Raw genomic sequence first — 17,058 nt, 5'->3', positions numbered from 1 at the left:
GTACAATCTATTAAAAAGTAAATCAAAACTTCAGATGCATTCTAGAAGAGCCAACCAAACATTTAGGCCTCTAACATGGGCCTAGCTGCTGACTGTCAATCTGCAGTGGACCACTTTGTCAGCAGTGGCTTGTCTGCAGGCGATCCACAAGCCTGTTTGGTGAAAAGGGATTTCAGTATGAAATCCCTCTTCATACTGCAACCACGTCCATGGGAAGCAAATCGCACTGCGATTGTGGCTCAGCCCTATTCCCTTTTACAGGGTGTGGTGGCAAGCAGTATCACTTGCTGACCATGCATGCCTTTTTTTTTGTTTGCCGCAGTGTTTAGATGGCTGTCTGGTGGTCCTTGCTTGGTTTTAAACAGGTAGCTGAAGTAAGTGAAATATGCGCCTCAATTGCCTGGTTTTGCTGTCCGACAATGCCCATGTGAAATGAGCTTTAGCCCTTGTTCACATTGGAGTGACTTGGCAGGTCAAATCACATGACAAGTCGCATCCTATTGCCGGCAATCGCCATGTTCAAATTGATTTGAAAAAGTTTTTGCACTACTTTTGGCGATTTCGGGTGCAACTTGCATAGACCTCTGTGCATGAAGCCTCACAGATATCTTCCAAGTCGCACTGACATGCGGCTTTAAAATTTGTGCAATTTCAGATGAAGTTACACGATTTCAAAGCCACAGTCAATGTGAACGAGGGCTCAGTTTTCTATGTAGGCATTGCACCCCTCCACCTCCTCTTATAGAAGGAAGTTTGAATTTGACTAATGGTACATAAAGCAAGCAGAGAAAAAGAAAGCTAAGCATCAGCAATTACATTCTGGGTGACCGTGTGTGAATTGTGTCTGCAGTGGATTAAAGTGCACTCAGAAACTGAACTTGATGTGAGAAGTACATGCTGACCTCGGTTTGAAAAAGCTAGTTGCCTGGCTTCTAAGCACCTGCTTTGGCTGCCAGATTCAAAAGTTTAATTTTCAAGAATAAAGCTGAGGAATTCGTGACCTTTCCCAAAAGTTTGGTATATGCTTGTTCCAAGACAGAGCTATCAATTTCTGGAGGTCAGCAATGGCAAAGCCCCATCTCTCTCTCGTGAATTAACTAAATGGATAATGGTGTTTATTTCTGAGTCTGTGATTATTGCTGGCGTGGCAGCTGTTCCTCATAAGCTAATGCTTGCTGGTTAATGCACAGGAAAAAAACGCTTTATTAAAAGCCATACTGATGCATATTATCTAGTCAATGATAAAAAAAGTAAAAGTAAAGCATAAAAAGATTAAAGGGTATAGTGGACACCGAAAGTGTTGATTCTAGTACCTGTCAGAGAAAAGCACTTGAATCTGTCGGTGCCCGCACTGAGGTTAATGCACTGTGCCCATCACTCACAGGTGCATGGCTGTACTAGGGGCGAGCAGAGCTTGATGGGGAATTAGTTACTCATTAATTTCGATTTACATTTGACTGACAATGTAAAACAGTGGGTGGATCCATAGTTGCTAGTCAGGCTTTCTAATCCCCCCCAGTGCTGTGCGCTGTCAGTAATAAGTAAAGTGGACCTGATGAGGAACAAATATCTCAGTTCCCAATCGGGCTCTACCCAACCAGTTAGAAGTCATTTCCCAGATATGGCCAGGGCCATATTTGGGTAATGACATCACCACTATCCTCAGCCTCTTTGTTTATATTTAGCTTTTGAGTGGGGGATTTCCCCGGGGGCGGGGGATAGAGTACTGTGTGAAAAATTGTCATATTTATGACAGCTTCCCAGCACAGACATGTGTGCACCGAGGTTCCTTTGTACACCAGATCAGAGCTGGTCTTAATTACTCCCAGTTTCCTGAAGTGAGAACTGGTGGCAGTTCTTTAACAATCTTGTTTCTGGCGGTAGTAAGAACTTCTTCAATTTGCCGCATGTTTCGATACACTGACACTATTACACTTGCTTGCCTGAATTATTGTTTATAGCTTTATTGAATTTCCCTAAATTTAAAAAAAATAAATTTAGCAAAATTTTTTCAGCTGTTTTATTTGTGTCGATTTGCTTTATTTGTCTTTATTTGTCTTTGCTACATTCATAAGAAAAACAAACAATTAAAATAATGGACAATATAATGCCATGTGCTATTGTGTGGGGATTGCTGACTCCAATTGCAATTTTTATTTTGCTTCCCCCAGATACCTCATGTTGGAGATATTTCCAAAACCTTTTGCTGACAGATGTCATATATTTAGTAGCTTTTTCTTTAAGTGCTTAACAAGAAAAGAAAACAGTTCGAGTGATAACCCAGACATATCGTAAGTACAGTGCTTATTTTTTTTATTGTCATTGCTTTACACTTGATAGTACTGCAAAGTTTGTGATCATATGTAGCGAATTACAGATCAGGATTTAACAGCCTGAGGCTGGGTTCACACTTATGTCAGACATCACATGTGCACAGCAATGCTGTGCAAATTACATCATGTCTATGCGGTGCGATGCGAATTTAGCCACACAGTTTGTATGGCTGAAATCGCATTCGCACCAAAATAGTGCAGGACCTTTTTGTGGTGTTCAGACCCATGCGATCAGATTCCAGATTTTACAGTTCACCCTGCGGTCTGGAGAGGGTCATTAACTGTACATTGACGACCGCAACTGTTCAGAGAGCTGTTTGAGCTGCCTGCGAGTCAGATACGAGGTGGGAATATGCACAGCAATCGCGCTGGTTCCTGTCCTGCATCGCACCAATGTGAACCAAGACTTAAGGATTCGCTTCATTCCGCCCTGCTTTTTTTTTTTTTTTTTTTTTTTTTTTTTTTAAAGAATATATATAATTTATATATTATAATATATTAGGAGGGGGGGGGGGGGGGTTTGGGGATTGTGGGGGTTCTGTTTTTTGTGCTAGCAATGTTTTGTATAGTTTTTTGATGCAATAAATTATGTAGTTAACTCAGTTGGGTGTGTAGAATCCTCTGGTTTGTTAGTTTTGTTTATCATAGATTTTGATTAGGTAGCCAGGAAGGTAAACTTGCCAGAGCGAGTGAGGGTCTGCTTTAATGCTGATGTTCAGAAAAATCACAGCAGATCATATACAGCCTAAAACACAGCTTTATACTGTATGTCTCAAGCAGTGCTCATGTCTGTGATGCTACATGTAGGTATTAGCTTATGTGTGTTCACCTTAACTGAAGCATTTAAATAAATTGAAGATAAAATAGCCTAAAGGTGGGACTTTGAGGGCACGACATTGAGGCTGCATTCACACGTGAGCGTTTTAAAGTCATGCGTTTTACCGTGATTTTATTCAGGTCACCAATGTAAAAAGGTAGAAAAACGCCTGTAATCTGCCGCAAAGAAGCTCATGTTCTTTTTTGAGCTTAAGGGGTTTTTTCAGGCGTTTTGCTTCAGGTGACAAAACGCTCAGATGTGAACAGGTGCCATTGAAGTCTGAGTATAAAGTCTTAACTTTACTCAGTGACAAAACAATTGAAACCTCAAGATGGCCATGGGAAAAAAAACAAAAGATGCATCCACAACTGAAATAGTGCTTAAATGTCATTATACAATTCAAACAAACAAGAGTCCTATAAGCAATAAAGGCGAATGGCATACAGCCTACAGGTTTACCTTAACCCAGTAGTATAAAATGCATAACACACCAAAATGACCATCAGGGTACAAGCCGGGCGGAGGAAAGGCTATCAGTTGGTGGGTCACACCTAAATACACCCCATAAGTGGCCACAGGTGGCGAGTAAACACTCAGAACTCCTAAGGGCATTCAGCCATATCCAAGATGGCCACCGACGCCTCACAGAGCCAGTGCACATGCTCTCAAATATGCCCAGTAGGCACCAGCTCCAAACCTAAGGATAGAACCTCACCACTGTGACCCCTAGGTGACAGAGCTGCACATATTACTGGAAAACTGGAGCATGCGCAGTACGGCACCAAAATTATCCAAAAGGACAAATGCATTCAGCTTTGGCACCCGTCAGGACCAGCCCTCACAAATGAGTGCCCAGCAAAACATAGGTAAGCATACAGTGGAATGAAATAATAAATGCACAAAACTCCAAGCAAAATAGGCAGCATATGGAGTTATAAATAAGTCTTTTAAAGTGACCATGTTTTTATTGTAAATTATCGTGCCTCCAAAGCCCCATCTTAAGCCATTTTTATCTTCAATATATTGACGCATTTTTGGGATGTGGCACCATTTTGCAGTAATTTTAGAGGAAGCATTTAAAGTGGCATTAAACTCCCCCTCCACTTTTTTTTTTTTAATGGGTCCCCAGGTGGTTTATGTTGTAATGTGCTAGTATGCAGCCCTTATTAGCACTTTTGACAGACTTGCCTGTTACGTGATGCCCTTCAGCACTGTACTGGCAGTGCTTCAGTTGGCCAGATGTGCTGCAATCTTCTCCTGGTCTCCTTTCCAGGTTATGTCTGTTCAGCCGCTTGAATGGCTGAGCTGTGATGATGTCACTCCAGTATGTGCACACAAGATTTACATCATCACGACACAGAGTGTGGCTGTAAATATATGCTAAGCTGCGCATTCGCAGCTCAGTGTACAATATAGCTGCCAGGCAGAGGGAAGAATTTGATAGAAGAGACCATAGTGTTTCTTCTGTCATAAAAATGCTACCTGTCAGCATTTTTTTTAATGTGACTTTAAAGCTGGCCATACATTATACAATTTTCTTTAGATTTACCTTCAACAATGTAGTGCAAGGGCCTGCCAGATTACAGACAATTGAAAGTGTTTTAGGTTTGACCTCATATGATATGATTTTGGTACAAGAAAATTGTATGACTGGCCAGCCTAATTCTGCTTTAAACATTTGTTGCTGAAGAATTGCAAGTTGCAGTACATTGATAGGTGAAAGTTGTGTGTTATGAGGTGAATGTAGATTTGAGAAATATACATGTTTTTCAGAACGGCAGAGAGAAGGCATCAAAGTGTGAAAAACTGGACTCGTCATGTTGATATCTTTACAAAGGATTTTATCTTTGTACCAGTTAATGAAAAGTAAGTATTTTAGATGCAGAAAACATTTGATTGTGCTTTTCTCATTACCAGCACAGTACATTGCACAGTTACCATTACGTTGTTATACCAAGGAGCATTAAGTGCCACAAAGTGAGATCCATGTACTTTTTTTTTTTCACAATAAAGGATTCATGTATCTCGCTTTGCCAAGTGTTTAATCCCAAAATGTCATTCTTAAAAGGCATCTCCGCACTGAAACAATAGGTCAGCAAGGTGTTTTTTTTTTTTTTTAATTTATGTTGATTTAAATGTATTCACTGAAGATTGGTAAGATGAGCATGTTTAAAGCTGCCACTAACATGAGATGGTCACCCAATTCAGTGTTGGGAGACACTCATCTTATTTCTTTTGGCAAAAAAAAACTAAGCGCAAATATTAGTGTAAATGAAGTAATATGGCAGGCAACATGAGAGCAATAGTTCTTAGGGTGAGGAGGCAGCTGTCCTCAGAGAAAAGCAAGCTCTGTAAGCAGATTGAGGGAGAGACACAGGAAGCGCCAACCTGAGTGTAGTATGCTAGATAAGATTTATTAGCAAAGTAAGTAATGCACTTACAGGAAATAACATAAAAACAGGTTCATCTGTAAATGGTGGTGTCTGCAGGTGTAGATCAGCATCCAAAACGAGCATCCACGCATCTGGCAGATGACTGGGGGAGCCTAAATCCGTCCTGTGGCCACCAGACAGTCTGTCTGGGCTGCTGTGGAGCGCAGGGAGATGACAACAGGGTAGAAACAACTGGATAACAGGATTTTATTATATATATATATATATATATATATATATATATATATATATATATATATATATATATATATATATAATTTATTTTTTTCCCCTGGTGTCTCTTTGCTTCCTGGCAACGCAGCAGCTTGTGGCCGCAGCAACTTATGCAGGGAGATTTTTTCCAGGTAAAAGAAATCTGCCAAAATGCTTTCTTTTTTTCCCCCGCTGAAGAGACCGAAGAGTTAGGGGAACATCAGCGGTGTACCCCCTTACATCACCATGCCCGGGGGGGGGGGGGGGGGGGGGGTGCTGAGGTTCCGTGGTTACTGTTTTTTCTTTTTCCTACTGGTAACAAGGCTCTGCCTCAGCTTATCGAATATTTTATGGCCAGTTTGGTTATCCTTTACTTTAGTATTTTTTATTTTTTTTTCCTGAATATAGATTTAGTCTTCCTCCTGTGCATTTTGTACTTTGATACTATTTCTATAAACACATTTTTTTTTTCCTTATAGTTCCCATTGGTACCTTGCAGTGATCTGTTTCCCCTGGCTGGAAAAAGCCGTGTATGAGGACAAGAACGAACAGGATGTGGTTCCTTACTCAAAAACAAAAGACAGTGTCAGCAGTGGTTCCGTTATTGTATTCAATGACCGCTTGTCAAAGACAGAGGAAGCTATAGAAGACAGCAACAGTGGATCTGAAGGTGTGCATGTTTTCCTCTCCATTAGGTCCCTTTCACATCAGCTGACCAATTGTGTCCACCTTTCCGTTTTTCAGGCAGACCTGATCCGATCACCCATTGTTCCCTATGAAGCAGCGTATGTCAGCGGACATGTGTGTGGCATCCGATCCGGTTCGCAAAATACAGAGATGGTGATTTGTCTGGCGGATCAGACCGCCCCGTAGAGGACACGGACCTGTTATCCGCCTGCTCAGCAGAGAGATCCCACGCTGAGCAGGCGGATCCTCTTGACAGGTTCCGCTCCGTCTGAAAAGGGTCTTAGGCATACCTTACAGCGGTCTGTGGGTCCCAGAACAATATCATCATCTCACGCTGCACTTTACCCTTCAAGAAATCTGTACAGTTACGTAATGTTATATCTCTAGCCTGCTGTGCATTCACAAATTAAACATTATAGCATTTCAAATTACTGTAGATTACTGTTAATTTGATCAGCAGTCTACCTTCCAGGACTTTAGCCTAAACCAATTTCCAGAAATGCAGCTTGCATATCTTGAATTGGCACCACATTGAATGATGGTATGAGAATATTTAAGAAGCTAAAAGTCTTGTTACATTTACAGTATTTTCAATATAATTAGAAGATGCATAAATCGACATTACTTTTAACTTTTTGTTTTAGGTTCTTGTAGTTCTGGACGCAGCTCCAATCTTAAATATCCAGTAAGTGGCTGCACCTTTGTTTATTTGTATAATATGTATACATGCAGTCTTTGTAAATTATGTTTATACTATATAAATGTGATAGTTTTACATAAATATTTACTTACTTTCATTCCTGTAAAACATTCAATGCACATATGATCTAATTTATTGTTTACGACTATTGCCTGCTGTGGTGTGAACTGAACCTGGGCATAGATGGATAGAAATTCAGCTGGTTCAGCAGGGACCGGGCAAACTTTGATCTGTGTATGGCCCTCCCTGTTTGACAAGTCAATCCTGGTGGGAGGATTCTTCTATCCACCTTTGCATGTGTGGATGGAGGAATCTGTTGGATGAATGATAAAACAAATTGTCTATGTCCAGCTTAAATGTTATTTGCTAAGAGATGTAAATGCACCCCACAGTTGTAGAGTATGGCCTATTTAGAAACAATTTCCAGTGACATAAATTTGCTTTCAACAGTCAGTAAGTGATCAGATTTCCTTAGTTTCCAGTTGCCATTTGTCCTAGCACATCACCATTGTTAGGCCCCTTTCACACAGGGCGGATCCGCTCATCGAGCTCCGTGGGGAATCGCTCTGTTGATCCCTGCTGAGCAGCCAGATGACAGGTCGGCCTCTGCTCACTGCAGGGACGGACCTGTCAGAGCCCTGCTGTTCTCTAGGGGAAGATCGGATGAAAACGGACAGCATGTTCCAAATTACAAAAATCCAAGGGAGAAAAAATGTAAAGGTCTCCAAATGCATGTGTGCCACTAAACAAAATCCAAATTTCAATCTTCAATGAAAAAAAAACCGTGATCCAACAATTTGTGTTCAAATATCATATCTTATGTGCTCCATCAATAAAGTCCTAAAAGGTCTCACCAGAGGCTGTGGCTGGTCAGAACTTAAACCAGCAATGCGTTGTCTGTATAATTGGGAAGATCCGATTTCCGCCGTATCCACCCGTCAGTTTTTCTCCTGTATTGAACAGCAGATAATTATGGGGAAGAAAGAAGAGAAGTCTCCATAGCGTAAACTCTTTTTTTAAAAAAGGTTTTATTGTTTAAAACTCAGTTAAAATACTCTCACGTTTGAGTGTTAGCCTGAAACTAGGGAACAAATCGCATGTTACAATATATCTCTCTGCTCCTGGCTGTAATCCAAAGCTACGAGCCTTATCTTTACAAGAGCTTGATGGTGTCAGCATCCTAGCCCTGCTCTAATTTTGTTGTGCAATGTCCTCACGGAGCGGCAGGAGGACATCGAAACTAGTAGAGTGGTTAAGAATAGCACCCCAACATACATACAGTAGATGCCAGTGTGATTGTGCTACAGTGCATCACGACACACATCCTACAATGTGCTGGTAGATGTTGCTTCCTCTGGAATGAGGTACAGCTGTTATACAGAGTCTCCTTGGTACATGGGTCACTCTCCCCCAAAAAAAGTTCACCGGGGGAGGAGTTCACTTGTGGAAGTGTTTAACACAATAAACACTAGCTAATACATAGGTGTGCACCCCAAAGCTCAAACACATATGCGTGTGCATTTGTATACAGTATATACTGCCGGTGTCAATAGTTTATTTTTACTATTTTATTTTTGATTATTTTATTTTTTCACAGTTTTTTACAATTTTTTTTTTTTTTTTTTTTTTTTTTTTAGGAGCCCCATTAGGGGGCTTTGGTGAAATATCACAGGTCTAAACAGGGGGCATCTGCAGCACACAAGGTGATTAGGGTATGCCCAGGCACACCCTGTGCGCACACCTATGAGCTAATATCAAAGAAAAGTAATGCCAAAATACAGTAATTCCTTGCTACTAGTATCAACCCAATCTGTTGAGTCGATTATTTCAAATCTACTAATAAAAATAAAGTGCCATGTGCAATATAATAAATATGCACTACAGTCAGGTCATGTGTGAGCTAAAGATCTGTTACAGCAACCATCTATACAGGAGAGATAGAACGTCTGCAGTGGCAGGTGGCATGGATATCTGTTATATTAATCCTCAGAGACTAAAGTGTTTTTTGACCGAGCTTCAGTGTGAGGTCACATACTTTCAGGTGAGCACACATCGAATGGGGGAAGCAGAAGGGTGTGTTAACACATGCATGAAGACACCTTTGGATGTTTCAGATTACAGCACTTTTGTGTGTAATATTCTCTCTAATGAATCCCAAATTTTGTTCATTAGAAGCACGGCACATTGAATATTTGTTTTACACAAAAGTATGGGAATGTATTAAGTGCTGCCCGCTTAGAAATACCAGTTGCTCGCAAGAGTTCAAACAATATATTGGGAAAATATTACTCCCCACTCTACTGGCGGTTTAGATGTTCAGTGTCCCCTGCATACAGTCCACCAGTTAAGACTATAAGATTAAACCAGGTATGTATTTTAATATCCTGAGATGCATGCCATTTCCCTTGGAAATCAGGGTGTAAAAAAAATAATTTGTCTCAATTGAACCCACTGGTTGGTCCAACTAGTTCACAAGCTTCTATGGGCATGGCTTATAATAAGCATGTCTAGCAGAAAAGGGGCTAACTGAGCCAAATATGTGATGGAGGATTATTTGAGCCTTATTGTAATAGACTAGTATAAAACCCAATATGTAGCCTAAATAAAAGTAGATTACAATTAGTTATAAAAAATAAATATCTTGTAACTTTCTGAAATGCATTTACTGTACTAACTGATGCTATGACCAGGGTTTAACTCCTAAATAAATGGTCAGCGAATCATTTTAGTGCCGGTTCACACAGGGACGACTTGTCAGGCGACTTAGCCACCTGATAAGTCATGCTCCGTTCTGTACTATGGAACCGTTCAAATAGGAACGGCTCAAGTCGCTCCGACTTAGAAAACAGTTCCTGTACTACTTTGGTGCAACTTGCATTGACTTCTATACAGAAGAAATTATGCAAGCCGCCGCTGAGGTCGTGTGCAGATTGCCTTGCAAAGTCGCGCTGCAAGTCAGGCTACCCCTGTGTGAACCGGCACTTAGTGTGACTACCTTTTTTTTGTTTGTTTTTGTAGAAACCAAAAGAAAGTCATATGGGCAAAGTGTGCAAAAGGTAAAAAATCAATCTTTGTTTTTTCATTGTACATGGTTAAGCTAATGAAAAGATGCCATGAACTAATTGTTTTATAATTGAAATTGGTATCAATTATGCTATCTTGATCTTATATGTATTTCAATATTAAATGCCATCTCTGATCTTCATACCTGTATAGGGCCACCTTTAAATTTGAATATTAGTATAGTCCTAAATGTTTCAGCATGTGTCTTGTGATACAGTGTAGTATACTCTACTCTTGTGCTTGCATATGTTTAGACGTGTTTTTTTTTTTTTTCTCCACGGCATGCAGGCCATGCATTCTGATCTTTGATTCTTTGACAACGGGATCAGTGAGGACTACTGTACAAGTCTTAAGAGAGTAAGTGGCTTTTCTTACTACCATCTAAAGATTCCTTCCCCCCCCCCCCTTCAACTTGTGTGTAAAAACAAGGTACTTTTCCACTGAAGTTGCAGAGATCTGAACACCGTAAAGATAAAAAGCAGATGAGTGATTTAACCATTCGTTTTTGGCTGAAACAGATAGATTTTACCGTAAAATCTATCTATTGTAGGAAATAAAATACAATTTTTTGCACACATTCTGCAGGGACACAAAAAACAAAATAAATATTCTTCTCCATATGTGCCCTGTTCACACAACACTGGTATCACATGCAGATTTTTTTCTGTGCAGGAATCTGCAACGTGTATGCAGTTTCTGCGCAAAAAAAAAAAGACAGACGTGGTGTGAACATGGCACATAACTGACACGCATGAATGTCAATGTGCATAAAAACTCACTAAAACATACATTAAAACTGATGTGAAAACATATGTAAACTCATGTCTCGGGGAAAACCGTGCAGATTTCATTTGCACGGTTTTCCCATCAGTTTTCATGTATGGTGTGAACATGCCCTAACTCCACTTTTGGGGGGGGGGGGGGGGGGGGGGGAAGATCGCTAATAAAACATATACAATTTCTACACAAGGCATATTGTAATTGAATGTTATTTAAAAAAAAAAAAAAACACACGCGATGCAGTTCCATGGGAGGTACCATCAATCCTAATGGCATCGCCACAAACGGGAAACCACAGTTCAATTTCCCGCACTGCACATGGTTTCACTATGGCCGCATTTTCTGAAAAGGGGCAGGAATCTTTTTCCCTGCATTTACAGTGGATACATCAGTCCCAGCTAATGAATGGGCCGCTGTGCCTGAGCAAAAGTGGCCGTGGGGAAACTGCGTGGATGTGAACCAGGGCTCTGATACGAGTCAGATTTTAGGCATCCTCTCCAACAAAGGTTAATCATGTCTAAAGGGATTCAAACCCTGCATTTCCCTACTAGAACACTGCAAGTGCATCAGCTGAATAATAAAAAAAAAAAAAAAAAAAAAAAAAAAAAGGCACTCCCATTCAGCTTCACTCTGCAGAAAATAAACCGCTTTTCTTCAGAGCCGAAATAGATAGGACTAGACAAAGTTTGATGAATTCCCTGCTATGTACATTGATCACCCAGACAGGATTGTTTTGTTCCCCCCCCAACAAAAAAGTGCTTGTATGACACTTACTCTACTGTATATATAGACATACCTGTTTGTTGCCTTCATAATTCCTTTTTTCCTTTTGATAGATATTTGAAGGTGGAGTGTCGAGTAAAAAAAAAATTGCAAAGGGAATTCAGCAGGTCCTCTATGAGAGAACTTTATCCTAAAATACCAAAGCAGAACAACAGCACAGACTGTGGCTTGTACCTCTTGCAATATGTAGAAAGCTTCTCTCAGGTGGGTTTAAGAGTAGAAAGTGACTGAGCTTCAAGGATATGCACAGTTGCTGGCACTTCACTAGACATAAAAAATAGTGCATATTTATACAATATAGTGCAGCTCTAAAAATAAAATGAATGTACATCAAACGTGATACCAAAGTGTGGCTTGAAGGTATGAACCCTAAAGAAAAAGGAGTAATAGGCAGTATCTCACAAACATGAGTACACCCCTCACATTTTTGTACATTTTTTTATTATATATCTTTTCATGTGACAACACTGAAGAAATGATACTTTGTTACAATGTAAAGTAGTGAGTGTACAGCTTGTATAACAGTATAAATTTGCAGTCCCCTCAAAATAACTCACAGCCAATAATGTCAAAACCGCTCGCGACAAAAGTGAGTACACCGCTACGTGAAAATGTCCAAATTGGGCCCAAAGTGGCAATATTTTGTGTGGCCGCCATTATTTTCCAGCACTGCCTTAACCCTCTTGGGCATGGAGTTCACCAGAGCTTCACAGGTTGCCACTGGAGTCCTCTTCAATGACGACATCACGGAGCTGGTGGATGTTAGAGACTTTGCGTTCCTCCACCTTCCGTTTGAGGATGCCCAAAGATGCTCAATAGGGTTAAGGTCTGGAGACATGCTTGGCCAGTCCATCACCTTTACCCTCAGCTTCTTTAGCAAGGCAGTGGTTGTCTTGGAGGTGTGTTTGGGGGTCGTTATGTTGGAATACTGCCTTGCGACCCAGTCTCTGAAGGAAGGGGGGATCATGCTCTGCTTCAGTATGTCACAGTACATGTTAGCATTCATGGTTCCCTCAATGAACTGTAGCTCCCCAGTGCCAGCAGCATTCGTGCAGCCCCAGACCATGACACTCCCACCGCCATGCTTGACTGTAGGCAAGACACACTTGTCTTTCTACTCTTCAACTGGTTGCCGCCACACACGCTTGACACCATCTGAACCAAATAAGTTTGTCTTGGTCTCATCAGACCACAGGACATAGTTCCAGTAATTCATGTCCTTAGTTTGCTTGTCTTCAAACTGTTTGCGGACTTTCTTGTGCATTGTCTTTAGAAGTGGCTTCCTTCTGGGATGACACCCATGGAGACCAATTTGATGCAGCGTGCGGCGTATGGTCTGAGCACTGACAGGCTGACCCCCCACCCCTTTAACCTCTGCAGCAACGCTGGAAGCACTCATGTCCATTTCCCAAGGACAATCTCTGGATAGGACGCTGAGCACGTGCTCTCAACTTCTTTGGTCGAGCATGGCGAGGCCTGTTCTGAGTGGAACCTGCCTGTTAAACCGCTGTATGGTCTTGGCCACCGTGCTGCAGCTCAGTTTCAGAGTCTTGGCAATCTTCTATAGTCTAGGCCATCTTTATGTGGAGCAACAATGTTTTTCAGATCCTCAGAGAGTTCTTCAGCATTAGGTGCCATGTTGAACTTCCATTGACCAGTATGAGAGAATAAGAGTGATAACACCATATTTGACACACCTGCCCCCTATTTACACCTGAGGCCTTGTAACACTAACGAGTCATATGACACCAGGGAGGGAAAATGGCTAATTGGGCCCAATTCTGGACATTTTTCACTTAGGGGTGTACTCAATTTTTTTGCCAGTGGTTTAGACATTAATGGCTGTGTGTTATTTTGAGGCGACAACAAATTTACACTGTTATACAAGCTGTACACTCACTACTTTACATTGTAGCAAAGTAATTTCTTCAGTGCTGTCACACGAAATGATATAAAAATATTTACAAAAGATGTGAGGGGTGTATTCACTTGACCTGTTGCATTAAATGCCAAGATAATTGCCTGAAGCAACATTACAGGCCATCCCTTTGCTAGAAAAATACTTAGAACCCCAAACATTTTAAATATATATAATATATATATTAAAACGTTTGGGGGTTCTAAGTATTTTTCTAGCAAAGGGATGGCCTGTAATGTTGCTTCAGGCAATTACCTTGGCATTTAATGCAACAGGTCTAGTGAGCTAAGAATACTTAGCTCTGCACTAACTGTCGACACCCACAAGGTCCCTCGTCACCATCTTGTGTATTTTATTGCAGAAGAGACATTGCATCAATCTTTTTTTTCAACTTTAGTTCTGCTATAATATCCGGCTTTGGCCATCACTTTTACAGCACAGAGTGGAAGATGGGAGGGACAGCACTCTATTGCACAGTGCTGTCATTATCCCTTCTTCATTATGCATATAAGAGAAGAGACCAGATGGATGAGTTAAAGATTTAGAAATATTTTGATACATACCCAAGATTACGTGAATTTAGCGGAGTCTGGAGTTTTTATTTAATGCAATTTTACTCCCCCTATTAGATTTCTAATGGTCATAGTTGTAAATATGCTACATTTCTAACGGTCATCTTCATTAAAATTGTCTTGTAGAAACCAATCGAAAACTTTGAGACTCCGTTGCATTTGGAGAACTGGTTTCCCTCCTGCGCAGTGAGAAATAAGCGAGAAAAGATCAGAGACTTAATTCTTCGGCTACATGTTGAACAAACAAAGAAGAGTTAATAAAGCTTCCGTACAGCCTTGTTCTATAACTTTATTCACATAAATGACTGTTTCTTCTAAATGAAGACTATAGGAAGTCTCATTTACGTGTTGATGCTGTACACTGGGCATGGGTCATTTGATTATGTGTCCCTTACCGCTGGCAGATGCTGAACACAGGCTGTCCATTCAATTCTAAAAAGACACGGTGGCTGCATGGATTTGTCCTAATGTGACAGGCATGCAGATGTGGGAGAGTGTCCTTGAACGCACACTGTCTGCATTCAGGGCTTTTCTCCTGCACCTGGATGCCTGTAGCATTAGGACAGGCGGCTGTGCCCATGCAGCTGCTGCATCCTAACAGACTTGAATGGGCTGCCTGCATGTAGCACCTGCTGGCTAGAGATGCATAAACAAAGGGGCTGTTCAGTGTGCAGCAATCAGCACCCGTGTGAGCAAGGTTAACGACATTCTGAAACATATTGCCACTATTTATATTCTAGATATTTAAATTAATTAAAATGTAATGTAAATATTGATATTTCGTTTGTAAGTGAGCTGAATACATTTTTTACATGTTCTATTACTAAAATAGTAAATTTATAAAGGGTTTCCCAACTGACACTTGGGAGAAGTATTTTTTTTTCTGTTCATTAAAGGGGTTGTAAACCTGTGTTTTTTCACCTTAATGCATCCTAGATACCTGCACCTAACTTCCCAGCAGTCCTCAGTACTGAGAGGCCTTAAATGTACACGTTCCCTCTAAGGCTACATTCACCCAGGCGGTGGGGTGCAGACAGTTTGCCCCGTTTAGAAGCAAATGAATGCCGCCTCTAGACACAGCTGCACTGTGCCCATTTTGTGCGCGGCCAGAAACTCAGCAGAAGTGCTGTCCCTGGAAGCGCACAGACTGTGTCCAGAGTTGGTCAGAGGCTCTGTTCCCATATGAATGGTTACATGCGAAGAGCAGTGGCGCTAACAATTGGTATGGGCAGAATACAAATCTGACAGCAGCTGCTGTTCACACATATTGTGTGCATGCAGTGTTTATAGAGCTGCCAGCAAGAACCTACTGGTAACATAGCCTAAATGTCTATGTTGCACTCACATTCCTGACAAGTGTCAGCAAGAGACCACAATAACCAAGGCCTCATGCACACTGGGTGTTTAGCCCCAGGGCATGAGACTGGTAGAAGGTACTGGTGCACCATGTTGCCAGCAGCCTGTATAGACTCTAAAAAAGGCAGACAGCTGCTTGATCTGGACAATGCATCAAGCAAGACTAATGTTTAGGGTTAACACTGCTTAGTGCACTGTCCAGCCACAGAAGCTGTCAGGATCCGAGTTTTATAGGCTGCTAGCAGCATGGCTGGACAATGTGCCTGTGCTTTCTCTCCCCACCTAAAAGCCAAGAGTCTCATGCATCAGGACTAAAATGGCCAGTGTGCATGAGGCCTTAATGTGATGAATGGAGAACATAGTCAACCGGTTCTGCCAGCACTTCACCACATGTAACGAATGGGAAACATACTGTACATTGCACTCACTTATTCTGTGGTACCCACTGTCTAAGACCCATGCAGTTTGCCAAATATAATTATATAATAAATGGGTATAATGAAAAAAAAAAAAAAACACAAGTATAGTGGATTTAAAGAAATGCATCAGAAGTAACATGCATTTAAAATTAGAAAGCTGTACCTTAGTATAAAAATATATATCCATATGTTATTACACACACACACCCACCATTAATACTTAAAAGTACATACCTCCTTTTATGGCTACTACAGCTCAAAAACAACCACATTTTTATCAACCCTCAAAAACAGGATAAATCTATAATAAATTAAGTGGACATACAGTGACTTGCGAAAGTATTCGGCCCCCTTGAACTTTTCAACCTTTTGCCACATTTCAGGCTTCAAACATAAAGATATAAAATTTAAATTTTTTGTGAAGAATCACCAACAAGTGGGACACAATTGTGAAGTGGAACGAAATCTATTGGATATTTTAAACTTTTTTAGCAATTAAAAACTGAAAAGTGGTGCTTGCAAAATTATTCGGCCCCTTTACTTTCAGTGCAGCAAACTCACTCCAGAAGTTCAGCGAGGATCTCTGAATGATCCAATGTTGTCCTAAATGACTGATGGTGATAAATAGAATCCACCTGTGTGTAATCAAGTCTCTGTATAAATGCACCTGCTCTGTGATAGTCTCAGGGTTCTGTTGAAAGCGCAGAGAGCATCATGAAGACCAAGGAACACACCAGGCAGGTCCGTAATACTGTTGTGGAGAAGTTTAAAGCCGGATTTGGATACAAAATGATTTCCCAAGCTTTAAACATCCCAAGGAGCACTGTGCAAGCGATCATTTTGAAATGGAAGGAGTATCAGACCACTGCAAATCTACCAAGACCTGGCTGTCCCTCTAAACTTTCAGCTCAGACAAGGAGAAGACTGATCAGAGATGCAGCCAAGAGGCCCATGATCACTCTGGATGAACTGCAGAGAACTACAG

At 41.0% G+C, this 17,058-nt stretch overlaps 1 protein-coding gene across 3 annotated transcripts in view; it reads left to right on the top strand.

The window, feature by feature from the left end:
• The window catches only part of SENP7 (SUMO specific peptidase 7), a 122,530-nt gene extending 107,373 nt beyond the window's left edge, over positions 1–15,157 (top strand). For all 3 annotated transcript variants that reach the window (XM_073614936.1, XM_073614937.1, XM_073614938.1), the window contains 8 exons: positions 2,172–2,291; positions 4,924–5,016; positions 6,275–6,465; positions 7,127–7,167; positions 10,201–10,238; positions 10,534–10,602; positions 11,862–12,012; positions 14,425–15,157. In XM_073614936.1, coding sequence (XP_073471037.1) covers positions 2,172–2,291; positions 4,924–5,016; positions 6,275–6,465; positions 7,127–7,167; positions 10,201–10,238; positions 10,534–10,602; positions 11,862–12,012; positions 14,425–14,556 — 835 coding nt within the window. In that variant the 3' untranslated portion in view covers positions 14,557–15,157. The remainder of the gene's footprint in view (positions 1–2,171; positions 2,292–4,923; positions 5,017–6,274; positions 6,466–7,126; positions 7,168–10,200; positions 10,239–10,533; positions 10,603–11,861; positions 12,013–14,424) is intronic.
• Positions 15,158–17,058: the final 1,901 nt, after the last annotated feature.

This window comes from Aquarana catesbeiana, linkage group LG02 (genome assembly GCF_042186555.1).
Source record: "Aquarana catesbeiana isolate 2022-GZ linkage group LG02, ASM4218655v1, whole genome shotgun sequence".
NCBI classification, from domain to species: domain Eukaryota; kingdom Metazoa; phylum Chordata; class Amphibia; order Anura; family Ranidae; genus Aquarana; species Aquarana catesbeiana.
Note: the sequence above shows the minus strand (reverse complement) of the source record. Positions and strands in the feature narration are given on the sequence as shown.